This window comes from Thunnus maccoyii, chromosome 1 (genome assembly GCF_910596095.1).
Source record: "Thunnus maccoyii chromosome 1, fThuMac1.1, whole genome shotgun sequence".
NCBI lineage: Eukaryota > Metazoa > Chordata > Actinopteri > Scombriformes > Scombridae > Thunnus > Thunnus maccoyii.
The window spans coordinates 20,413,699-20,441,535 of NC_056533.1; the positions used below are offsets into that span (position 1 = coordinate 20,413,699).

General features: G+C 37.8%; 1 protein-coding gene across 6 annotated transcripts in view; it reads left to right on the forward strand.

Annotated features, from left to right (window-relative positions):
* Positions 1-260: 260 nt before the first annotated feature.
* Positions 261-27,837, forward strand: part of tcf12 (transcription factor 12) — an 88,321-nt gene continuing 60,744 nt past the window's right edge. For 2 of the 6 annotated variants that reach the window (XM_042420602.1, XM_042420854.1), the window contains exons 1-5: positions 266-538; positions 1,224-1,313; positions 1,989-2,061; positions 14,064-14,137; positions 22,166-22,268. In XM_042420602.1, the coding sequence (XP_042276536.1) occupies positions 1,242-1,313; positions 1,989-2,061; positions 14,064-14,137; positions 22,166-22,268 (322 nt within the window). In that variant the 5' untranslated portion in view covers positions 266-538; positions 1,224-1,241. Of the gene's footprint in view, positions 552-1,223; positions 1,314-1,988; positions 2,062-14,063; positions 14,138-22,165; positions 22,269-27,837 lie in introns of all 6 variants that reach the window. The other 4 variants (XM_042421016.1, XM_042420930.1, XM_042420690.1 and 1 more) reach the window with 4 other exon arrangements.

Genomic DNA, 27,837 nt, shown 5'->3' on the forward strand with positions numbered 1-27,837 from the left:
ACATTTTGCTGCTAATACTTTTACTTAAATACTATTTTTCATGCTAAAATGGAGTATTTTTACATTGCTGTTTTGGCACTTTAACTAAAGGATCTCAATACTTCTTCCACTTTCACTGGTTGTGACTGTAACGTATTTTTAAAATGAATTGCATTTTTCAGGCATACAAATGAATAGATTTCTGCTCTCGTCCATTACAATCCATTAGATGTTCCTTCACTGGTAGTAAAGCAGAGACAAACACGTCGTGCATCAGTGTGACCCGGGACAGTGTGTGCTGACTCCTGCAGCATCTCCCGCTGTGTGGGACCATCATGTCACTGAGCTCGGCGGAGGGATACAATAACCAATGTCATCGTGGTGCTGAGGCTTCTGCAAAGCAAAAAATGTCTGCCTAAGGGAGACTCGTTACTGATATATAGAGGATATTTTCCCAGGTATTGCCGCTTAAACACACATTTCGCGTGTTTTGAGGCGCATTTCAAGAAAGCGAGTCTTCACCAGATCACCCTAGTCGGGATTTTAATCGGGAAAAAAGGTAAAATATCAATGTGAGTTTGCCAAAAGCTTTCGGACCTGTGAAAGAAGTTGGGAGTTGAGAAAGACCATCATTGCGTTTTGTATGCTGGAGCTGCTAATGGTTTGGCTTTGTTACTTATCTGCAGCCAGTGTGTAGTTTGTGTTTAACTCGTTAGTAGGACACGGTCTTCCCTGTGATAATTACAAGCTATTTCCAACCCTTATGAAGCAGTAACTGCAGCTAGCGATAGCCAGCTAGCTAATGACGTTAGGTGCCTCAGCTAACAGCAAACGTTGGTCATCTATTCTTGGAAAATGTGCCACAAAAAAACACTGACAGCCCCATTAGTGCGTTACATAAATGTCTTCACAGCAGTATGCAGTGTTATTACAGAGAAACTGCAGCAATGCGATGCTGTGCCATCCATTCAGAGCGGTCGTATCTCTCTCTCTCTTTTTTTTAATCAACGGATAAAACTAAAGGTGCGCACTAAATGTTTGCACCATCTGATCAATTATAACGTGTTAGTGTCTCTATTTAATGCAGCGCCAAACAGCCAACTTTACTCCACAGTGATGGTCTATTATTTTGCATCCATAACAAATGTTTCTCGTGGCAGTCTGTCATTTCCTGTGGCACTCATCCTGCCGCTGTTAAATAAACCAGCCGAGATGTGACCTAATGGACTGTGTGCTCTCTCCAGGTTTCTAAGATCGTCAGGATGAATCCTCAGCAGCGGATTGCCGCTCTCGGAACAGACAAGGAATTAAGTGACCTGCTGGATTTTAGTGCGGTAGGGGGACTTTTCACTGTCTTTTTTTTTCAGTGACACCTCTCGGTGCCAAGTTGCTCCCAGAGGTGTGAGCACCAAATAGGCTGAAGCATGTCTAATTGATGATCAGTGCATATTAGAGTCGACTAATATAATTTTACAAGTGATCTTTCATTTTTGAAAATCATGCTTTCTGCTCTCTGAAAAAAATGTGAATGTGTATACTAGAGCTGCAACAATTAGTCGATTAATCGATTAGTTGTCAACTATTAAATTAATCTGCAACTAAGTCCAAATTCTCTGTTTCCAGCTTCTCAAATTTGACTATTTCTTAGTTTCTTCAGTCTTCTCTGATAGTAAACTGAATATCTTTGGGTTGTGGACTGTTGGTCGTGATAAAACAAGACAATTGAGGAAGACATCTTGGGCTTTGGGAAACTGATGATCAAGTTTCACCATTTTCTGACGTTTTATGGACCAAACAACTACTGCATCTAAGGATTATTTTGCATTATCGATTAATCTGTTGATTATTTTCTCGATTAATTGATAATGAAAATAGTTGCAGCCCTAAAGTGATCCTTCATTTTTGAAAATCATGAGCTGCTTTCTGAAAAAAAAAATCTGAATGTGTTGCTTCTGTACTGTTTATTAGTTGCTCTAATGGTAGGTGTCTGTCCATATTCTTCCATTCAGATGTTCTCTCCACCTGTGAGCGGAGGGAAAAACAGGCCCACAACACTTGGAAGCAGCCAGTTCAGTGCATCAGGTAGGACCTGATCCCTCAGACGTATGTCAGTAAACCCTTTGATATGAAGTGTCTTCATCCCTGCTTGCGTGACTCATAAATCTGCTCCTCAAAATCAGTTGTTTAACGACTTCTATCCTTGTTTAAATGGGGTCTGGATTTATTTATGAATGGAGGATGAAGGAAAAGAGTCTTAGCTTTTAGTCTTGCACGTGATTCTTTTTCCACCTCTGTGTGATGCTTGTGTGCGCTGTTCACATCTGGCACTAGAAACATGAGCTCTCCACCTGGAATTGTAGTGGAGTAAAGACGTAGAACAAAGCACAGTGTAGGCCATAGACACATGTAAATGTTTTATTGATCTAATTACCATCATGCTGTAATACAGTGGGTGCTGCTCATGTTTTACCTTCTCGTTAGAGGCATAAATAAGGCATAAATCACACATATTGTATTTGCTTTGATTGAGGTGTGTTGTCAATTGTCTGTGCAGCAAGCGTTCATAGAAACAATAAATCTATATTTTTATCGGAGAGTGGTGCGTGTTGGAGGCAAATCTATGATCAGGTTAAGATCTGTGAAATACTCGATCATTGCTGGAGTTCTTTGTAAATTGTAGAGTGGTTCAGTGGGATTGTGAGACATCATTTCCTTGAGTTATAATGAATATTGTGCAGTAATTTTGTTTTCTTTGTACATGCAGAAGCTTGATAATGGCTCAGCCCCTCATATATACACAAACTTTTTTTTCCATAAATTATTTTATTTTATTATCTTTGAGCATCTTCCTTGACAAACAATCTGTGTGCATGGTTCGAGTTTGGCTGTAATAACCAGAGGTCAGATTCCCTGTCTCTGGACCGCTTCCTGGGTATAAATGCTACAGGACATTAATCCCAAGCACATCTATTGTCTGATGTGCTACTAGAGAAAGTCAACAAACCCGCATTATGTTTTCTGAAAGCACGTTTTGTGTGCATCCACAAAGCCTCATTGTCCTCAGTTATCTCTGAAACGAAAGACACAAGAACAGAGCTGTCGTATATGAACTATGGAGTTGGGACGATGAGTTTTAGGACACCTAATCCCTCCTCAGTAAAGTAAATGCTGAGAAACAGTGATCAAGTCACATCTTCTGGATGAGATTCGCACAAATATGTTAACTTCTACATTAATTACATAAAGGTCTAGACTGTAATTGTCCTGCTTTTTTCCCCTCTCTAGCATTTACAAAAGCTTCACAAATACGCGTACTCAAGTGTTTTTATTATTAGAATTTGTTATACAATATTAAATGTCTACAGCCTCCAAAATTAAAGCACAGATAAATCAAGTCTCTGATACAGCATCAGCAAAAAGAAACTTTTGAAGCTTTTCAAATATTGGATTTATTGCAAATGCTTTCTTACCGATTTTGCACAGGTGTAATAAACTTGTAACTGGTGTATATTTTCTAATTATAGATAATGACACAGATTCACAAGCCAGTTTATTGTGTCAATGCTAAAACACATTCATGCTTCATAATGAAACTTTTGATTCTTGAAGGTTTATTGAAGCTGTGAGCAGGTCTGCAGAACAGTACACATGATTTTTTTAAAACCAGATTCCATCAAAATACTGATATATGTATATATATATATATATATATGTGTGTGTGTGTGTATATGTATATAGAGATATACTGTACCTATACTATGTGTGCAATCTCAAGCATTGATGTCATTGAAGAACTGAATAGAGATGGCTTTGCTGTGTGCATTATGATTTAATCTAGTGTGATGTTGACATCCTGTGGATAGCCACCTTTAGGCTGGGCCGTGCACTCTGTGACTTCTAAAATAGACCAGCATCAGCATGGTGCTTTTTGTGTGGAACAGAAAAGAACTGGAGACTGTCAGGAGAATAATGTGTTACAGCCAGAGCTTATTGTCATTGCTGTGTGTTGTCTGGTGACCAGCTTTGTCCTTTAGAAATGGGGGGAAAAAAACAACTGTAAATGTGGGATGCTGTTTTTTTTTAACCGCTGCCAACAAGAAATATTACTTTTTATAATATTTTAATTTCCTATGAAGATTAGAAATGTATTACTATCCTGTCATCTTTGAAAATAAAGTTTACTCTTAAACTGTAAAATATATTGGCATATTATTGTTTGTAACAACTGTTTAGTAACCATATTTTGTGTTAAATCAAATATCAGCCAATACATTATTAAAATATCAGTTGTCTGTAACCGCCTCAAAAAACAGAATGTGTTAGGCTCTGGCCATTTGTCCAGTTTTAGAAGGCAGCCATAATAATCTGATCATTTTGTGTGACACTTTTATTTCTTGCATGCATATGTGATGTTTATACGATGGTGTATATGTTTTGATATATAAGGTTAACACTAATGACCAAGATACACTTTCCGTTTGCATTTGCAGCTTAGCCAACCAAAACCTCATCTGAGGTTTTGGTTGGCTAAAATGTTGTTTTTGAAACAACTGAGAAGCAATAACAGTTAAATGCTTTGAGCTGTGGTGTTTTTATCAGCCTCACATGTCTGAATGTGCAGTAAATGGTACATTTATTGATACAGAATTCAGATATTAGTATGTGTTGAATGTGCTGAAAGATGCGTTGGCATGTTATGGATTGAGTTTGGCTGGGCATCAAGGTAAGTAAAGGGAATAATGTTTTTTTTTTTAGTTTTTACTATTGTAGCTGATAATAAGTTTAACTTCAGGGAACTACATTAAATGCATCTTGTTCATCATGTCATCAATCAGGCACCTACTGGACCTTTAACTCTGAAGTGGATTATAGTTTAGGTTTAAAACTTTGCAATGTGCAACTTTACATTTTGTTGTTGATAACATGTTATTGAAAAGCGCTCACGTTGATATGTCATTTATATCCTGACACATGTTTCAAAACTAAATTATGCAAAAATGAACTTTATCATTTAAGAAATAATCAACCGCTGAACCCTTAAAATGTATAGTGGGTAAACCCCTCCTCCCTCCAGCCTGCAGTATGTCCTCTTGTGTCTCTGATCCTCAAGGCAGGGGAAGAAGCACCTCCATAAGTGATTGTGAACATACGGCAAGTGAGTGTGCTGACAGAAGTGTGGAAATTGCAGGGAATGAGAGTTTGGATTATTGCATCTCAGCTGGGCATAGCCAGATAATTGAGGCAGAGTGGGACTGGCAAGACCCTTCAAAAGTGTGCCAGAGAACGATGGATTGGAAAAAAAAAATAGCCAAAGTGGCTCTGACAGAGATTCATCATCTCTCCCTTCCAGCTGTGTTGATAATGTAAATTTGATGAGACCATTGACTCTTCAGTGTAGTGGGGCGATGGATGGCAGCTGGGTGATTTTCCTTTAGTGGTATGTAGCGGTTAACTAGTACCACTGTTTGTTAGCTGTGACCAATAGCGGTTGTGTTGGTTGGTTTGTCACTCAGTTGGTTTCCACAGTTAATACGAAATGTTTCATTGTCCAACTCAACTACAAAGATCCTGCTACCTCAGTTCAGCTTGGTGGATAAAGCAAAGACTTGTGACTCCAGGGACTCTGAGTCCATTTTGATCAAATCATTAATTAACAGACCTATATCTGTATTTTTATGATCTTACTTGACAGATCAACATTTTCTCTGTAAAATAAGTCACTTAAATCCATTATAGAGCAGATAAATGTCCTGTGAAAACATGAGATACTTAACATTGTTCTCCAGCACATGAAACAACAACATCTAAATCTATCTTTCTAGGGCTGTAGTCAACCAAAGAAAGTCTTGGTCAACTAAAATCGTACATAATCTTCAACTAATCGATTAGTCGCGCACGGGGGGGGGACAGAGTGCACAGTAAACTCGGCTGCCACGCATTTCTCTGTTCTGTATTTCTGGAGCTAACCCCCTTTACTTTTCCAGCATTTGGGGAAACAACAGACGTGACTTTTTAGCATTTATTAACTGACACACTGTAGTCTGTACTGTACATTTACTGCCAGACTTACAACTTACTACTGACCTTTTCCTCTGCCCTGCTCACATCCACCGTCACTTCTCTGCCCCTCACTCTTTCCCACTCGCTACGCAAACATACTCCTTAACGGAGCCACGCTACCAGTGGTTTCCCAGGCAACGACAGAGGTTGACTCACGTACTGGAACAGTGCTGCACAGAGACTCCCAAACGCTATCGATTTCAATATTATCAAATATTAAAAAAAAAAATTTTGGCCTGGTGGGGGTTCTCGTTGTGTCATTATGGAAAAACACAGATTCAGTAAACGTTCAGCATGTTCAGTAAATGTTAAGTACAGGTGGACCTAGCAGTTTCCATTAAGTTGGGCGAGTTCAAAGTTGTGAAAACAACTGGGGTGTTTTCACAGGTAATTTGTTAGTCTGTCCCTCCCGCCGCAGGAAATAATGGATTACTCCTGGAAAGCTATTGATGTAGCACTTTTCTCCTTATGAAAATAACACGGAGATTATTCAACCAATGAGAATTTAGTCGGACGAGAGCATATCGACCAACTAATCGACCAGTCGACCTGAAGACTACAGCCCTATATCTTTCTGTAAACATTTGAAAAATTAGTGTGTTAAACTGTTTTAATATCAGGGAAATTAGTCATTAAAAACATCCGTACTCATTGGACATTGCTGGACTACGTTGTGTATGGCTGTATGGGCATTTATATACATTATAGCAGCAATGAACACTGGAGGTTTCTTTTATATTTTATCTTTTTATTTATTTTCTATTTTGGCAGTTTTTTTGTCTGTTTTTTGTTTTTGTTTCTTGGTGTTTTTTATGTAATTGTTCAAATTAAAATGAAATAAAAATGTTATGACAGTTGACTGTATCTTATATTAGCCATCAGTTTCTCACTCACTGCTGTAATAGATTGTAATGTGTGTTTGTTTCTTAGCCAGTGCTGTGATCATCAGCCAAACCAACAGGCTTCCTCTCTCTCTCTCTGTCTATGATTCTCTGGAAATAGGTCTTCGTCCAGGAATTTAGGACCCGGTGCAGAATATAGCTCTAATTGACAAGCAAGTTAGTGTAATTTATACAGAGTAATGGAGGGCTGAAACTGCAGCTCTGTCTGACCTCATGTCCCTGTTGGAAAGTGTTTGGTTCTTCTCTGTCCAGTTTTACTTAAACATTCATTATTTGTACACATGCACTTGATGCAGTCTTTGGGTTTACCATTAGTCCCACTCTCACTTCATTTATACAAGAAACCATTATGCCAAATACCACCGAGGGCTCTCTGTAAGTCAACAAAACAAATGCGGATTTGTTTACATTAACATGCACATCAATTAAATTTACCCGCATGTGAATGTTGATTTAAGCGTAATACATAATGTTCTCTTTGGAGGCAGGTCTTCAACTAATTACACTGTAGTATATATAGCTCAAATAAGTAGTTAAACATACATAATTCTCATCATAAACATATTTTAATCCTCAATATTTTTTGAGGGGAGGTAAAATCTCTCCCTGCCTCTGCATATAGGGGCAATTAATTTGTTGTAGGAAAATAATCTGTGCTGGGAATCAGGTCAAATAGTTTTTAAATGATTGACATTTATTTTTTCATTCAAGATGCCACTCGGACTAGAAGCTTTTTTTTTTTTTTTTTTAATACCCTTCAGGACTGTAGTTTTGCTACCAACTGTTGTTGAGTGATGGGAAGTGTGTGATCCCAGTACAAATTGTATTTTATAGATTCTTCAATCAAACTCAGATGTTTATAGATGAAGTTGTGTCTGAATGTTTAAGAGTATATTATTAAGGAAGTTTAAGAATCATTTGCTGGGTTTCTGTGGTCATGTTGGGAAGTTTTCTTAATTGTCTTTTGCCATTTTAAATTTTGATGTAACTTCAGTTGTTGTTTGCCTTATATTGTCTGATTTACAATGTATAAAAGTGAACATACTGTATGTTTTAAGAATGAATTTGTCCAACATTGTTGGGCCTTTTGACCTCTATATCTAAACTTTTAAAGTAATATTCTGTACTGTCAAGAACTCAAATGTATTGTCTTTCTCTTCCTCTCTATCTCTCTGTCTCCATTTTTATGGATATTCAATATAAATCCCAAATAAATGAATCAAAACAACTATTCTTAGGTATTTTTTGGTAACAAATCAAAATTTCAGGACTTTGTATGAATATATTACTCAACATCGACAAACAAAGAGACAAAGACACTGCAAGGGTGATAATTAAATACATACTAAATCCTGTATGCGGTGTGATGTGATTATAAATAACCCTTTATTTTGTGTTTTACTGTGTATCAGTAGAATCTGTACACAAGAAACTGTGAAAAGAGTCTTTTCTGTGCAGGACTACTTGTGCTAGCTTATAGATGAGGCAGCATCACTGGTAGTGAAATTGTAATTGAAACTAATTGTCCCTATTTGCTTCCACCATCGAGTAAGATGAAATTTTGCAGTTCTTCAGACTTGTTGCATGATCTCACATCAGGAATATTTCATTCATTTTTGTACATTTGCACAAAAAAGACTTTAATGTTCCTGTTGGACAGCGTTTTTCTGAATTAAGGGCTAGGGGAGGGCGCAGCGGTTTAGGAATGACTCAGTAGAGACAGAGGCTTGGTTCACACCTGCCATTAAAATGCGTCTTGGGCAATCTCGGAACCCATCGGCTATCTGTCTGATGATGATTTAGTTTCTTAGGGCAACGGCCAATATTTTGGGGCCTTCCTCTTCTGTGCGCCAGGTGTAGTTTACAGTCTGATTAGCAACTTGAGAAGGTCCGTTTGACATTTCGCTAATTTCTATAAACAGATATATGCATATGATAGCAGATACATTTTTAAAAAAAAGCTACATCGTTGTCAGATTATAGCCGATAGGTTCCGAGATTGCATTTCAGCCAATGCAACCTGCATGCAACCAAACCCTGCTCAAACATGATTGGTCAATACTACTCGGACCCAAGATGTATGTTAATACCAGGTGTGAACTGGTGTACTTAGAGCTTCCCACTTGTGATTGGATCACCCAAGATGTAGAGAGAGAGGAGGAGTCTGTTATGATAGCGAGGCTGTGTGCTTGTTCTGTCCGTCCTCCACCAACAAAAACTCTCACCACAGGTTTATAAGAAATTTATTGTCCTTAGCAGATAAGGATGGCATCATTAAGACAGCTTCATTCATATCGGTATTTTGAAATTGATCACATAATTTCTGAGGCATATTTCTCCTCACTGTTATAAACAGAAGATGTTATAGAGAACGTTACAGAAGGTATTTCACCTGCGTAGCCAAGGTCACTCGTCTAAATTATGCCTCTACACATAAACTGCAGAAGAGCTTTATAGTGAGTTTCAGCTCAGTCCAACTGCAACTTTACTGTTTTGGTTCACTCTCAGCTCTCTCAGTAGTATTATTTTTGTAGGTTTTTTCAACAAAAAACCCTCTAAAAACCCACTATACACTACCTGCAGTGCTCAGCACCAAATGGCAAACAGACACAGTTATCGACTAGCTGGTGAACATAGTGGAGCATTTAGCAGCTAAAGAACCAGATATTTTTGTCAGGGGTTGATAGAGACCAAGAAAGGAGATTAAAATTTTGGACTTACATTCACCAAATGGCCAGAAACATGACTCCAAATAAATGAATGTTGCTCCATAACTGCTGGCAATCAATGGTATGCTAACAAGTGCAGAATCAACTTAAAAGATAATGATATGTTACTGTTGTGTTCACAACTTGTTTCCACTGCCCCCAAGTGGCCAAAAAAAATCGGTTCTTGTAAATTTTATATTGAATTGGGAGCGGAGTTGGGAGCAGTGACCAAGACTGAGCAAGACTGAAAGAAAATTACACGTCTTCCTGTAGTGTAGCCATGTTTCACCTAAAGCTTTGTTAAGCCTCTTACACATAGTTCCTGGTGAATTACTGGGATAACCTTTCAGGCACTGCAAGTGATTTTCACTTTACACACATGCAGCTACATTCAGGATAATTACACTCACCAGTTCACTCTTTTGCTTTGGAATAGATTCGAGTTGCAACGGTTGGTCGATAAATCGATTATCAGTCGACAGGGAATTAATTGGCAACTATTTTGATAATTGAATAATTTCCCCTTTTTCTGTTTTGCAAACATGCCAAACATTTGCTGGTTGCAACTTCTCAAATGTGAAGAATTGACACTTTTCTATGCCATACATGATTTTAAACTGTATAACTTATTTATTTTGCTTTGTTGATCAAACAAACATGATATTTGAAGACGTTACCATGGGCTCTAAGAAACAGGCATTTTCACTTTCAAGATTAATCCATTAATTGAGAAAATCAGCAAAATCAGCAGATTAATCAATAATGAAAATAATCATCAGTTGCAGCTCTAGAGACAGATCCAAACAGGCGTGTCTCCCCTGGTTTCCTGCAGTGAAATTCTAATATTCTGTCTAGTCTCCATTATTAGAAACAGGTCTCAGTACAATGAAATAAAATTCAACAGCACCACAAACCACGGCCTCCAAAATGAACAAAAAGCTTCATCAACACCCCTCAACAAAAAAATATAACCTTGATGAAGGTAGACTGCATTGATTTTAACGTGAGTGTATGTTTACCAGCTAGTCGCCAACTTTGTCTGCCTGCAGTTTGTTGCTGGGCTGGTTGCTCACAGTTGGATTATTTCTGATAAAGAAATCTATCTTTATCTTCAATGTGCATCTATAAACCCCAAACATAATTTGATTCATTGTTAATAAAAAGGAATATTGGTTATTGGAACTTTAAAAATACTGTGTGAGAAGAGCATGTGTCAGCTCTCTGTTGTAGAAATTAATCCATGTTTGTCACAGAATACATTAGAGCAGCAATGGTTCCCCCAATTCATTAGACATATGTAACCTTATAGCCAGTGCATTTGTGTTTGTGTGTGTTTTTCTTTTGCCTCTTGTGTCTCTGAGTAATCTTATTGTGCTGACTGTCTGTGCAAGGGGAAGAGAGGGGACCCTTGAGCCCTGGTAGGAGATGGTAATCAGACGAGATGACAGCCAGTGGCCCAGAGAGCAAACACTGACTATTGTTACATTCAGTGTGTAAACGCCCTCAGTTGGGCGACAATATGTCACACTGGAGTTGTCACATTACCAAAAATTTGAACCTTGGATGAGCTTTTAGGAACACAAGTAGTAGTTAACAGTAGTAGATAAATTAATAACAAAAGTATCACAGTTATGAAGGGAATGACAACACAGATAAATGAGTGACACAAATTATATATTTTTTTATTCCATGAAGCCACTGAAGAAGAGGAAATGAATCTTCTGCGTGCTAGCAGCAAAACATGTTTTTGCCAAGATGACTCTGCTCACTGAAGCATGATTTCTGGTTAGAGAAATGACACTGACTTTCTGTTTAAGTATATCATTAGATTTTCCATGATGCAAGTTTCTGACTAAGAATGTATCAGCATCATGGAAGTTTAAAATTAATTTGCAAAAAAATATGTAACTGCAGTGGCCGCAAAATCTGTAATTGATCATATGTCATTTTGGGGTTTGTTTTAATTTCTCAGATAGGTGCCTCAAAACCATTTTCTTTTTTGATTGAACTGCAGTATAACTGCCATATAAGAAATACTGTACCACTATTGAGCCTAGTGAAGTGAAGTGAACTTTACCTAAACTTTGTAAATCAGAGAACTGCTTTACACATTTTGATCTGTGATTACAGGCTTGTTTTTTGTCTGTGCAGGATCCACTTCTGCTTTCAGGAGTCGTGTTGTTTCATTCACGCACAGCACAGTTTACTTTTTGCATGTCTAACTGTTCTGCATGGAGACATCGTGTCATTTGTTCAATTTCAAGGTTAAAAATATACTTAATTTTGAAAAGTTTTGTTTGCTGCCTCCTATGTTATTATTTTTCTGAGCATACACGCATTTTCTTTAAATCAGATATTTTTTATTTGAAGTTGAAAATGAACAAATGGTATTACATTTTACTGAGACAGATGGAATTACAACAGGGACAATCAATAACTTGGAGAATGTTGATGCTTTACCAGCTCTGCAATTATGTTTTGTTTTGTGGGGACTTTGGCTGTTACTGCAACACAATATTGTTTCAAACAGCAAGAACAATTGAGGCATCACATATTTTCACTGACTATATCATATAAATTAGATTTTAAAGATCAGATATTATGTTTTTCAACATATGCCAGATGGTCTGGCTTTGCAGTTTGTCTGCAGTTATTGATTTTATTTGTTTATCTGTTTGACTTTTGAAACATAGAGGTTTTCTTCCATTTGAAAATGAGTTTTATCAAGTTTCAGTGCTCAGCTGTTTGGAAGTAGCTCCGCATACATCAATGCCAAATCATGAAGTTGCAGTTGCTTTTTGGCACATGAAGCATATGAAGGAATGATTATTTTTGTTCATGATTATGTAAAGCAAAAGAAAAGTAGTTTTTGTGTCATGAAGTTTAACCTTTTGAAGGGATTAGTTAGTCACTTTTGTCATTAATTTCTAAATGTTATGAAAATAGTTAATAGAGTTAAATGGCATTTTTATCTTGCTAGATGACTTTTGGAGAGATGATTTGGAGTTATTTTGACAATTAGATATCTGAGTCAGATGCAGCTAATAATTATTTTCATTATTAATGAATCTGCTGATGATTTTCTCAATTCATTGTCTTGTCAATAAAATGTCAGAAAATAGTGAAAAATGCCTTTTATAATTTTCCAGAGCCCAAGGTGACATCTTCAAATTCCTTATTTTATCTGTCCAAAAGTCCAAAATCCAAAGATATTCAGTTTACTATCAAATATGACGAATTAAAGGAACAAATCCTCACATTTGAGAAACTGGAAACAGTGAATGTTTGGTAAATTTGCTTGAAAAATTACTGAAACAATTAATAGATTATGGGTAGTTGCCAACTAAGTGTCTTTCGATAGACTAATCAATTAATTGTCTAAATGTTTCAGGCCTTTTTGATATCAGGCCTTAGATATAATGTAAGTCTTATTTATCTGTAGTAATGCCAACATTTATGCATGCTCTGATGAGAGCAAGTCGCTGTCAGGAATGACTGTGTTTGTGACACATACATAAGTTTCCAATACAGTTCCAATACTGCTTGATTAGCTTTACTTTGGGTAAAGTTATGTGCTTAGCTGCTGGGGGTTTATCCAAAGCCTGATATATCTGATGTATCTATATATATCTATACTTCGCTCTGCTCCTCTGTTGTTGTCCAAAAACTAAAGAAAACATGTCAGTGATTCACACCGTTGCACTTGGTGACATGTTCCTTCTCCCCAAAGGAAATGGTTGCTGTAGTTTGTTTAGAAACAGCTTCCTATGTTTTTAATTTTTTGGACAATAACGGAGGTCTACGGAACAGAGGAATATGATATATCCGACTTGGATAAACACACAATACTTGTAAGTAGGATGAGTTCATTGTTGGTTTGGCTCTGCACATGATTAAGAAAAATACATAAAATTGCCAGCCTTTTTCTTTAAAAACATTGAACATTGGAAAAAAAGAGGATTTTCCTTTTCCTTGCTTGTTAAAGGAAGTTCTGGGAAACATGTCTTTGTTTTAAGTGTATTCCACTTTGGAAAGTACAGTAAAGTAACACAGGAAAGCAGCAGTAACAGAAGACTGTTATGCATCTTTGTCTATGGTTTTAAACAGAAGACTGAAGAATACTGTTAAATGCAACCACATGGACTCTATAAAAACTTCAGTGACCAGTGTTGTTATTGTTATTGTAATTCAGTCATTCACTTCCACTGTATTTATATGTGTGTGTATGTTTATGAATGTCTGTGTGTGTGGGTGTGTGTGTGTTTGTGTGTGTGGGTGTGTGTGTGTTTGTGTGTGTGTGTGTGTGTGTGTGTGTTTGTGAGCGGGGGAGAGTGAATCTAGGCATAATATGTACATTGGACTGTGTGAGTAATCTTGACTTGCTGACTGAGTTGTGCATCTCTTCCTCTGACAGGTATGGATGAGCGGACCAACCAAGCGTCTTGGGCCGCAGGTGGCGAGTCCAGTCCTTCCTATGAGTCCTCCCGGGTAAGATGACCCACACCTTAGTGCCTCTGAATGGCCTTTCTGCTCCACAGCACATCATTTAATACTCATTACATCAAAGTGGTACATTCACCAGGTTTTAGTCTCACCTTATCCTGAGTACGACCTGCAGTAGACAAACTGTATTTCTCTCTGACAGGACGAGTTGGTTAATATTCTGATGGGTGGTGGAATTGATTTTTTTTTAAAAATCAATTGATTACTTGTCTAACCAGATATGTTATGCAGTAGTCAGGGAAAACCAATTACTGGAATCTGATTTTATGGTGGAATTGAGCTGCTTTTTAGTAACAGAGGTCTGTTAAAATATTGCAGCTCAAATTTTATATAAATGCTGAACACTATGAATGAATTTTTACCATAAGAGTATTTTATTTTACCCATTGGGAGATCTCTGATGAGAAAGAAAATGTTTTCCCTGGAAGAGTTTTTTTGTCAGTGTGGTTAGTATGAGACCAATTGTTGTACCACTGGGGCAATAACTTTGCCCTCAATCATTATGATTTAAAACAGTAACTCTGTGTCATAATGAGGGTGACTAATAGAAAAACCAAAAGCTAATTTAGAGATAAACTCCCCCCAAAACCCCAAAATTCCTCTCAGCTCTGTTCAGTTTCAAAACATCAACAGTGAGTATAGAGGAAAGTTTGGGAGTCAGGGGTGCTGTAGGGTGATATTTGTGAAAAAGTGGGAGACATTGTTCCTCCTTCTGTCCTAAAAGCAATGAACCAACTTATTAACAGCCATGTTTTCAAAGGTACTTAAAAATGTTGTATTCTGGCAGACAGCTGGGGAACAAGACAGCGACACTGACACATGAATTAAATAAAAATTGTTTTCTACAGCACCAAATACTTTATTGTCCATGACTGATGAAACTCGTTTGGACTTTTTGTCTTGCACGTTTGTTGTAGCAACTGATCAATTGGTTCAATAACTTCAAATTGTCTTATGACTTTTTGTTCATGATCAAAGATCTACACAAAAGAATGATAATTTGATACTGAAAATTGTCTGTTGTCCCCTCGAAGCATTGACATTGTCTTACAAATTCATTAAATGTGGCATTTTTTAAAATATATAATAAATCAATTTTAGTTTATTGCTTTTTCCAATGGGAACTTTTATCTTCAAAAGGTGCAATATAGAGCTGCAACGATTAGTCGATTAATCTATTAATTCAATCTATTAAATTAATCACCAACTATTTTGATAATCGATTGACTATTTGGAGTCATTGTTTAAGAAAAAAAAAAAAATTCTCTGGTTCCAGCATCTAAAATGTCAATATTTTCTGGTTTCTTTAGTCCTCTATGACAGTAAACTGAACATCTTTTGGTTGTGGACTGTTGGTCGGGACTTTGGGAAACAGTGTGAAGATTTGACACTTTTCTATGTCATACATGATTGTAAACTGAATAACTTTGGTTATTTATTTTGTTTTCAAACAAAACAAGATATTTGAAGATGTCACCATGGTCTCTTAGAAATAAAAACAGGCATTTTCACAATTTTCTGACATTTTAAAGACAAACAGATCACAATAAATCTGCAACAGATAACATATTTATCTATAATGAAAATAATGGTAAGTTGCAGCCCTAGTGCAATGCTTTTGTATTATGATAATATAGAAGAAACTATGCATGTTAAGTTGCATGTTTAAACTGTATCTCTGTTGTTTGATTTAAGTGAGAACACCTCACTGTTTGTGTGAGGAAGTGTGAAGAGCTTTCTCTCTGTTTGTTTGTCCCTCACACATTGGTTGTTCTAGATGCCCTGTATGAATTTCATTTAATGTCAATCTCCTGTCACTTTCTATTAGAATTCAGTTAAATGTCAGAGCCACTCGGGCTGCGTTACCTTGTTTATTTCTCTGTGCCCTTCCCGAATGAACATCTACAGGCTATGGTAACATAGGCAGCTTGATTTGAATTATAAGACAGAGACGCTTGAGATATCTTTGCTCCAGGTGCATATAAATGAGTGTTTCTGACATTGCAAGGCACAGCATCAGCCAGCAGACAGCTGTTTACACCTCCATAAGACGTGCATGCGAACACTCATGTGCTGCACTCTCCACATTCACACACACAGCTGCATACACACTTTATATTGATACAGACTTGATTTATACAGCCAATAAAGCATTATGCTCTATATATTCTGGTTTAAGAAAGGAAGAGGTGTTTCTTACCAACCCCAGTGGTCTACTGTTGAAATGATTTAGTTTTTTTCTTGGAAAATGCATTTATTAGGCTCTATTTTATAACTCCCACCACAGTTATGACAGAATCAAGAACAGATAGATCAAGAATATATTAACTGCTAATAACCGGATCGCCCCAGGGGTGCGTCCGCTCGCCTCTTTTATTTGTCTTGTACACTAATGAGTGCCAAATCCAATATGTGAGGCAACTTAATATCATTAAGCCAGCGGACGACTCTGTCATCATGTCTCTTCTCAGTGGTGATGACCCTGATCATGGCCCTGTAGTGGTGGAATTAACGGACTGGTGCAAGTCGTCCTTCTTGGACATCAATGTGTCGAAAAACCATGAAGATGTCAATAGATTTTAGAAATAATTCTACGGTCGTTAACAATCAGGCTGTGGAGTTTGTGCAGAAGTACAAACATCTTGGTGCTATAATTGACAACAGGCTGACCTTCGAGCCTCATGTGGATGCTGTGTGTGGAAAAGTCTATCAGCGCATGTACTTTTGTTGTAAGCTTTGAAGTTTTAATGTTGACAATACCTTCATGAAAATGTTTTATTCCTGTTTTATTAAATCAGTCCTCACATTCTCTTTTGTCAGCTTGTATGGGTTACTTACCCTCAAAAATAGAAACAGATTGCAGGGTATCATCAAAGTGTGTAGTAAAATTACAGGTATGACCTTGAATGACCTTCCTCATCTGTACAAGGTTAGGACTTTGAAGGCTGATCGTAGCCCCCCCCCCTGTCCAAGGAGTTCAAATTGCTTCCATCTAGCTGCAGATACAATCTGCCAAGATGCACCAAGGACCAGGACATAAAAACTCATTTGTCCCTGCTGCCATTGGCCTTTTAAATAACTCAATGTGATTTTTATATTGTTCTTATTGTCTATTTATTGTTGTTGTTGTCTGACGGTTATGTGGTTACTGCTAGCTGTACAACAAATTGGCCCTCGGGGATAATAAAGATATCCTTGATCCTAATGTGTAAAGTTGAAAATGCAGCTAACTTGTGTCTGCTGTAGACAAGATGTTGAGAGTGTTTCAGCCAATGCTGTAACAGATTGTGTTGTTGAAAAAGAAAGGATATTTTAAAAAGCATGATTAGCTGACAAAAAATGATACCAAAATGGTACATTTGGTAGTGGTGACTATGTAGTGGTGGTAGATAAAAAATGAAGAACATATAGGATATACAGAACAACGCAGCTCTGCAACAAACGTCCTTTTATGAGATTCAATCCCAACTGACCCCATGTTAGAAACATGTTAAATGATTTATAACCTTTACAACTGATCTATAAGTTTAGTTGTTTAGTAACAACTAAATTCAAAAATGTTTCTCAAAGCTCAAGGCCTCTGACAACAATAAGTGTTGTATAGCAGCACATTTTCTCTTGGTTTGTTTGAAATCAGTGTTAATTTTGTCAAAGAAATTTGAATGATAAATATTCGTTGGAGACCTTTCATTGCATGACTAAATTGTAACAATGTAAATGAAAAAATATTGACAACAAAAATTACAGCAAAATCTCTGTTCATTATGCCCTGATGACGAAAAGACGAGACGAAATAGCCGGCTCTGTTCGGGCGGACAACCTATATCATAGTAACCATCTCAAAGCATTGGCTGCTAACCAGTCATTTATCTCCCCCACCATAGATTCACTTTGGCAGCTCTCCGCCAACATAGAACCGACACTTGCAACACACACACACACACACACGCACTCCAGCATATAACCGACACTTGCGTTTAAACCATCTACAATTTTCAATAAGCGACTAAGACTAAAACTAAATTTTAAATTCTTGTCTAAATTAACACTGTTTCAATTACATCTTTTTTCTAAACCACTTATCCTGTTTTGGGTCACGGGGGGCTGGAGCTTATGCACACGTTGGGAAAGAGGTCACATTCACACTTTAAAGTCACGATTTCACCCCGGTACGTCTTAAATTGGCCAATTAAAATTAAAGCTTTAATTGTATGTGTCTTCATGTTTGCAGAGATGTCCCTGACATCTGATGAGCATTCAAGACCTTGTCATTTTCCACTTTTCCTTCATTTTGAAATGCACCCATAACAGCAATGTAGTACAAACTGATGTATTATTTCTAGGTGGAAAACATTGCCCATACAAATAAATTGCTTAATTACTAGTTTTATTCAGTTCATTCATTAAATTAGACTCCAATAATGGATTATAAAAAGAGGGCCATTTTCTAAGATTTCTAAAATTATGCTCCATTCCCAATATCTGTCTTCCACTGATCTCTCAGAAGAAATCCTCAGTGCTTTGTCTTTCAGTCTGTTACAAAGGGAATTCAGTCTTGTCCCGGAGCTTGTTTGAGCTGGTGAGCTACGAGTATGTGATCAGTCGACTGTGAACAGTCCCGAGCCCTGCCGTGCTGACCTTGGCTCCCAGCCAGCCGCTGTATCCTGGGCAGCTGTGGCTGTAGGCTGGCGGTCTGACAGTCAGGGCTGTGCCCACCGCCACCGCACAACAACCCCCACTTCCCCAGTGCCTTGCCCCGACTTGATACTCGACCCCACACGCATCCATCATGACCATATCATCGCTTCCCAAGCTGCCACATGCAGCCACACATTCACCTGGGATGCAGCATAGAGTGTGGAAAAGATGACTTCTTAAACACTGCAGCGAGTGATTGGGGGACAAGGCGTGAGCTCCGGCCTGCCCGCTGCTACAATGATCTGACAGTTATTTAGCCAGTAGTGCTAACGTAGCCCCGTGGCAGCAATGACAGCATGTGTTAGTGTCTTGGATTGATGTAGGCGACCAGTGTTTGGGAATAAATCTGTGATTGATGATCTAACGGTCCCAGAAGAGCAAACACCGTGTGGTTGTATTGACACACACACACACACACAGGATTGACCATTATCCCCCTACCCCTTTTTGTCCTTCCCTTCTCTACCAGGCTAGCCTTTTCCTGCTTCACAGTGGAAATCATAACAATCGAAGAAGAACTGCTAGTGAATGATCAAATTGTTCATCATCAGCAAGTGCTTTCTTTTATTTCGTTATGTCTGTTGTTTGAAGCATTTTCATTGTTTTAGGACAGAAGAGAGTCTGTGTGTTAGTGTTAGGGCCTTTTCATACCTGAAAGTCTGAGCCAAGGTTCATGTTTTTGTCACATTTGATCTGGTTAGTGTTTTGGTTTCACATTGCAATTATGCGAATGCATGAATGCAAAGAACTTAACATGACAAACCTACGTCCTGTCGTCATCATCTACGTGGGCTGCGTCTCCCTATACTTGACATTGATTGGTTTATAGATGAGCGTGCGTCTGAAGCTGGCATGTTGTCAATTCGGCGGGTAGTCTTCTATCACCGTTTGAATTAATGGAGAAAAATGAAAGAACAGATTCATTTTGTTGCCGCTATAAAAATATTATTATGGCATTACTTTATGTTCAGGTGGCATTGCTCTCATCCTCTCCAAAAATACCTGGAAAGTCGCATTTTTATGAGATTTTTCCAGTTGACTTTTTATAACGTTGTCATATTTAATTTAAAAACTTAGTCTCCTCCTCTCCCTGTGTGCTACTGCGGTTAATTTTTTCTTTTTCCGGTTCTGACAATAGCTTGCCGGCACTTCCTGTAATTGATCCAAAAGTCCGAACCATCCAAAACATGTTTTCACACTAGAAACAAACTGAACCATGGTTCAGTTTGGTCCGGACCAAGACCACCTCCTTTCATCACACAAAGGTTCGGCTGTTTGGTCCAGACCATGGTCTGGGGGAGGTTTTGGTCCTGATCCAACTGAAAAGTCCAAGTCCACCAAAGGAGGTAGGTGTGAAAGGGCCCTTGGTTTGCTTGAGCCTCTCACGAGGCTGTTGTTGTTATTGAGTCTGTTCATGGTGTGATTAACAGTGTGTGCGGCCTGGCAGGAGCACAATAGGGAATCTCTGAGGATTCCCTCGACACAGCGCAACACTCCACTGCCTTTGAAATTACTCCATCACCATCCACTCACAAAAATAGATGGATAATAAGATTTACTTTTTTTTTTACTGTATGTTGAATGCAAAGGGTATGAGTTGGTGAAAATAGCTCTATAGAAATGCAAGCCCACTGCTGCTCAGTCCCTCTGCTGTGAGTTAATGTAGTTTGGGGAGATGTATTTGACTGGAGCACAGGAGGATTTTCACAGGGCTTGGGATTAGCACTGTAACGGAGTATCTTTTATTACATGGGACCCCGAGTTTTCAAAAACCATACTGTGACCGATATTTAGACCTAAGCCCCTGAAGCTGATAACTGTCATGAAAAGGCACTGTTAAGCTGCAGGAGAAAAAGGCAATTTTTTAAAGCTGCAGGTACCTGGGAATGATGTAGGATTGCATCTCTCTGTTTCTTCTTCTTCTATTAAACAACACCTTCTCCTGAAGTGCGAGCATGAAATGTTATATAAACCTGTTATCATATAAAGTAGTAGAATCAAAAAGAAAACTCTAAAATACACATAAATAAATAAATATATGGGGTTTAGATGTTGTTTACAGTGAATGTTCGTTTCCTCATGTAACCCTATTTGGAAAAATTGAAATATACATATATATACTGTAATTTTTTTTAATTAATTTGATTTGATTAATTTTTTATACTGTAAAGTTTTTTCTTATCAGTTAAAAAGCCAAGACAAGGTCACAAATATTTATACTTCTTACCCTTTTGTTGTAATTCTTCCTTACTTCATTCAACCTGTATTTATAAAGAGTGGTCCAATGAGAGCAGAAGCACAAACTTTTTCATTGGCGCACTGACACACATGTTAAAATGTTACAAGCAATAATAAACATTAAGCCAACAATAACATAGGTATACAGTAGTAAATGATAAAAACTGGAGGAATTCAGCAGTAAATTTTAATGCAACAATAACTTGATCTGTTCAGATCTGAATGTAGCAGATACAAGTATAGTCAATGGTGGACTCGAATAAAACTTTAAAATCAGCCAAATCAGTTGATCCAGTTTCAAATCCTGTTTCCGTCTGTCCCATCTGAGTGGAACAAAACATTTAAAGACCTTTTTACCAAGTTCATATTGTTGTATGTAACACGTTAGGAAGTCTTGCTGCAGCTAGCAGTCAGTTTAAATAGGTACATTGACATGGCGTGGGGCATTTTGTGTTTTAGTTAAGAATATGTTCAAATTTTTTCAAGTCTGTCTTAAAACAATAGTTAGATGCCCAAATGATGTTTTCCTTGCTGCAATCATTCCATCTTTTGATACTGACCATTAGAGGATCCTTCATAATGCACATACAATGTAATTGATGGGGGACACAGTCCTCCTTCTGTGAAAAAAATATTTAATAGTTTTTTGAAGATAATATGAGGCTCTAGCTGTCCAAACAAGTCAAATAAAGTCAATGTTTTTCAAAGTTAGTCATTTAAGTGACAAATTCTTTCTTTTTGTTACTGTTCTCCCACAGGAAAACACTGTCCATCGACACACAAAGAGTGATTTTTTTTTTACTAAAAAGACTGTAACTGTGAAAGATATCCACTCGATTTGGCTAACTCAGACTGCTGAAGGTTTATCTTCAGATAAACCTTTAAGCACATTTTTGCGCAAGACAAGGGCTGTAGATTTTGTCCCCCATCACCTACATTGTAAATGCGTTTAGAGGGGACGGTTTATTTGCATAACCGACCAGTTTTGCTCTTCCCTTCCTCATTAGTGGTATGCCATAGCACTCAATTTGTGAAGTTGCCCAATAACGTGCTTAATATTCTGATCTCTTCCCCCAGGGTTTCGCAGACAGCCCTCATTACGGCGATCATTTGAGTGACAGTCGATTAGTGTCCCATGAAGGATTGTCCCCAACACCTTTTATGAACTCGAACATAATGGGTAAGTAAGTGATTCTCTTCAACTCACTTCATACATGCCCTTTGGTCGTGGAAAGACATCCTGTAAAAAAAAAAATGCCTGATTGGGGTTGAGGAACATCAGGCATCTGGAGGTAGCAGTACTGAAAGGCTTGCTAGGCCACAGGCCTATTTTTTTTTCCATCTCCTGCTGTCTTTATTTCCTCCTTTAATCCCCCTCCCTTTTCTCTATCTCCCTCTTCCTCCTCCTGTGATGACCCTCCCCCAGGCTAGAAGTCACGCCATCAGTATAGCTTTCCGTCATAAGAAGCTGTCTCCTAACCGTCACAACCACCCTCAGCAACTTACATTGGCAGCAGGGTGGTGGTTTAAACAGACAGTTGAATCAAAGACCATCTCGCAGAATCAAACGTTTAGAGAGTTTGTTGACGATTATTGAATGTTGTAGATGACATTTTTTGGGTTAGTCCAATCTAGAGCTACAACGATTAACCAATTAGTTGATCAACAGAAAATTAATCGTCACCTATTTTGATTCATTGTTTTGAATAATTTTTTTAAAGAAAAATACAAAAATTCTCTGGTTCCAGCTTCTTAAATGTGAATATTTACTGGTTTCTTTTGTCTTCTATGATAGTAAACTGAATATCTTTGGATTATGGACTGTTTACTGAGACAAAGCAAGAAATTTAAGGATGCCACAGAAACCGTGATCAACTTTTTTTTTTTACCATTTTCAGAAATTTCATAGACGAGTAATCAAGAAAATAATCGATAGATTAATCTATAATGAAAATAATTGTCAGTTGCAGCTCTAGTTGAATCATTGCTCCCTTGATTGGACCGTTTGGTTTTCTGGTGCATGTTTGGAAAATCCAAGAAGCTTTTTTATTAAAGATAAAAATAAAACAATAATAATCACTGAGAAATTCCCCCCTTTAAACACATAGTGTATTATTGACTTATGACATGTTCTCCCATTATAACAATGAAAAGCTGTGTTATCCTGCACTTTGGCCTGGCATTGTCATGATATGTAACCACTCGACAGTTTTATGGCTAACTACATCTCAGCTCATTATGTAATGGCCCTGGAGACTGGTTTCCAAGCAAAGTGATTAGTTCACAAATGGTTGCTGCTGAATTGAAACAAAATGTTATCTTTCCTTGTAATTGATCACATGACTGTTTCACACACACAATGTGTCTCTCTCCCTTTTCGACTGCATCTGTAATTATGTGCACAAGCTGCAGAATATGGATGTGATCTGCTGGAGTGATATGTCAGATTTAGACAGCATGATTGCAAACTTGGAATTGCCTGTGCTTATCTCGGGCTGGGAATGCAACATGAGTATGGTCTTATTAAATTGTTTTTTTCACAGTAATATCTGGGATTTACATGGACTTATGGAGTTTTTAGTACCCTCATTAAATCATGTCTGCAGGTTTATTTCTTATCATTAAACAAGGTAGAACAACCATGCAGGGAAATATACAGTTATGCTCATAGGTAGGACTTTTTTTTGCTAACAATTTCTCCTGTAGTAGTGATAGTAACAGTTAAATTCAGTCAGTCAGTTTCCTAAACTGCTGATTGGGCTGTTTAAAGTCAAGCACCATCTCACTATTTTCTTGTTGTTGGTTCCTGAACTTCTGAGTTGGCCAAATAATCCGTCTTTTGTCAGGTGAATGAAATTCTGAGGTGAGATGTCGGGTAAACGGTTAGCCTAAGGCAACGTTGAGACTGGTTCACACTGTGTTGGACAATAAAACGTAAAAGTAGATTACTGTGTAACGTGAATGCTGTAATTGTTTACTTCATAGTCATCGCCAAGGAGGATAAAATGATTTTTGGCTTTTGGAAAAAGAAAAACAAGATAGAGGGTAAAATTAAAGAGAACATTCTCTAAATATGTAAAAAACTTAATCTCACTGGCGTTCTCCACTACTCAGTTGGACAGAACGCTACTGATTAGGTCTGTCTAAAGCAAACTGTGTCAGTCAAACTGCGTCGCAAAAACTTTGTGTTATAATCGGCTACAAGATGGTCAACAACAAAGTAAAGGTAGCCAACTGTCAGCTCGCTGTGTCAGCGCCCTCAGCAGCTCTTGATGTTTCCTGCCTCTGATTGAGTGTATTGTTCCTAATGGGAAGTGCCCAATTCATAATCTTAATGACGTACTTTCCATGTTTACATGGATATGTTTATCACAGTAGATCTAAAACCTGCTTTGTATAAAAAAAATGCAGCACTGATTAGAAATTTCCCCTTGGAAAAAAAACAGACTAAAATCTTTTCTTTTGCTGCTGGAAGTTGGGAGGTATTTCCATCTAAAATGTCTCTCCTGTTCATCAAATAATCCTTCATCATTAACTCTGCAGGCAGTAATACGACTACTTGCATCACAATCTGATTTATTTTCTTTTAAGGTTCTCTAGAGTTTGAAGACAATGGACAAAGTCAGTCTGGTTAAAAAAAATGCCAAGAAGTTAAATAGATTCTTAAAAATTAAATTTGAAAAATAAACTACTCCATGTTGAAACCAGTGTTCGTCCTACTGCAACACTGTGGAGTACGCAGCTGCTGCCTTGAGCATGTGTCCACCAAATGTCTAAATAGTAACGCAGATCAAAGAAACCAAAGACAACCAGTAACTAATTTTATATTATATTGTGTTATTGCTTTGTGTATTATGATTTGCATATGTTTGTCTGCATGTGCTCAGAAGATGGTACTTGTGCAATATGAGTTGACATGGACAGATTTATATCTTATACAAGGAAAAAACAACTTTATGACCACTTTATGAAATGTAATTGTCTCATTCACACACATTTATAATCTCTACTTCAGGATGAAGTCGTCATTTCACCTCTTCCTCACAACCTCAGAAATGTAAACGTATTCACTCCTGTATAAACGTCTTTCATAATGAATCTACTGTAAACACACTGGACCTCTGTACTGCTAAAACATTCTTGTGAGAGCCACTCCTCAACAACTGGAATGACACACATAACTATACCCGATTATAAAAACACTGGACAGTATGGATACTCTGTGTAGTTTCGTGCTAATGCACAACTAATTCTATGTGATTTGAGGTGCAGTCTATTCTAGTATGCATTAATAAATATGAATAGCATGACTGTGACCAGTAATCCCTTTTAGGCTGCGGGACAATGAAAAACATTAATCATGTCAGTTTGTATGTAGCTATAGTATAAATATTTAACTGTTGAGATACATTTTGATTAGAAAAGGCCAGCTATTGGTTCTGGGGATTTCAAGGAGTGAGTTATTTGGCGTTTATAAACAAAGATTATAGATTAGATTATACAGTCACAGTGGATATTAGATGGTTGGAGAGGGGGGCTTATTCTGTTATATTTATATATTTGGTAAATTATACTCCATGGGAATTAAATATTGGATTGTTAGTAGTCAGTTTTTTTACACATAACTTGTCAGTTATAACAACTGAATAGTAAGCTGATTCACAGGATTTTGTTATGTAAACCTAAGCCACATTTTCTTTGCTCAGTAACACAAACCATACCTCTAATAATTGATTTCAAAACTGAGATAGAGTCAACTGTTTCCACTGAACTTACGCTACGGTCTCACAAGGAAAGTGTGTGTGTGGGTTTGATGCTGAAGAATGGGGGTCTGGATGAATGCCGGCGAGCCACTGACTGCTTAACGATGACACTGTTCTCCCCAGGGGGGCGGCTCCCATGTTAGTACAGACAATGGATCAGCTGGTCTGGGCCTCACGTGCATTTAAGCCCCGCCCTCTTGTGCTTCAATCCTCTTACTAACCTGCACGTCATTCACTGCATGCTGCCTGACAGGTGGCAGCCACATTGTTCATGCTCATAGCACTATAGACAAACTTTTTTCAGTCCGAGCCATGTGAGTCCCTCTGACTCAACTCAACTCATCACATGCTGCCCAAGAGGCCGCAGTCGGACAGTCCACTGACATATCATTCAAAGAGATTAGCAGTTGTACAGTTTTAGTTTCCTGTGGCTGAACTTGTCTCACCTCAAGTATTGATTGTCACAGAGATGTACTGCACATCTGCTTAACATTGAATTACATTGGATGGAAAAATGTGGCTGTGTGATGAATGCACCTCTCAGCATAAGATATATTTTCATACCCTGGCGTATATAAGTATGTCTGCTCCCATTTAGTTACAAAAACACTTTGCTACTTGTGCAGTGACACTCATCCAGCCATACATTCTTCACCCCACTCTTCCCTCTGAACACTTAAAAAGCACTTTATTACATAGGATTACATGTACATGTGCAAAACATATAGGTTTTAGGTTTTTATTGATATTTTAGACTGATGTCTGGGCTTAATTTCACTATTCGGTAACTCAAATTGTCATTTTATTGTTCCTAATGACATGACGTTCACTAATGACTTGAAACCATGATTGGATTGGACTCCATCACAAAAAATAAATGTATTATCCTTTAACCTTTCTGGTTTTTTTTAAAAAAATGCACATACTTGTTATTCCTGAGTGTCTCATGCTCATCTGCAGCTGATGAGTTCAGTGGATGAAATTCCTGCTCTGTATGTAGACACGCTTGACTTGAAGTCTTCTGTAGGTCTTGTAGTGGAGGGTTGGCTCTCATTCGGTTGCCCTAATTGTTTAGCCACAGGGATAGCCAACAGTTCATAGCCCTGACAAGGAATGGTTAGATCTAATTACCTGCTGAGATTTTTTCTTGTGGTGTCAGCTAAATGAGGGGAAGTCAGTGGGGGAGGTTGATTTCAAGCAATCTGGGCAATTACCACAGGCGTTGAGCTACAACTGAAAGAGCTGCACTCTGCTCCCTCAATTCACGGGAATTTGTGATTGGACGTGTGTGTGTGTGTGTGTGTACACTGCTTAATGTTTGCTTTTTATCATTATTTACTTAATGGACTGATCTTGTTTTCCACTGAGTGTAAAAATCCTTTTGATTCTCAGGCCTGACCTCAGATAACACTATAAAGCTCTTGTGCTAATTTGCCAGGCAGAGTTGATGAAGCTAGTCACAGCGGTCATTGGTCACAGATTGTGGCCCTTCATGGGAATAAAGAAAAGTAGGGGAAATACCTCACAGAGATATAATCAAGATAAGATATTATAGGAAACACCTGACCATTATTGTTTCATTTATTATTATTTTTAAGTCTGAAATTATTTGTTAATGTGTATATGTTTCAAGTCAAAGTTTGATCAAGGGCATGCCCTCTGTGTAGTAATCTATCCTACATTGGACAACTAAAAAACTGATTCATACTTGTACATTAAGGAGTTACACTGTACCTATGCTATGTGCGTAGAGTCCAGGGGTACACTGTAGCTGACGTGTGCCTCCTCAAAAATGGAGCTTCACATCAGGGCTGCAGTTGTGAGATCTGTTATTGGCTGTTAAAGTTTCTGATGTCATTGGAGATTGTTGAGAGTGAAGACAGACTCACATCTTGCAAAGCCATTACACTGCAGACTCTCCGTTCACCATGATCGCTACATTGTATGAATGAAAGAATGTAAACACAGGGATTTCACGGCGGTAGT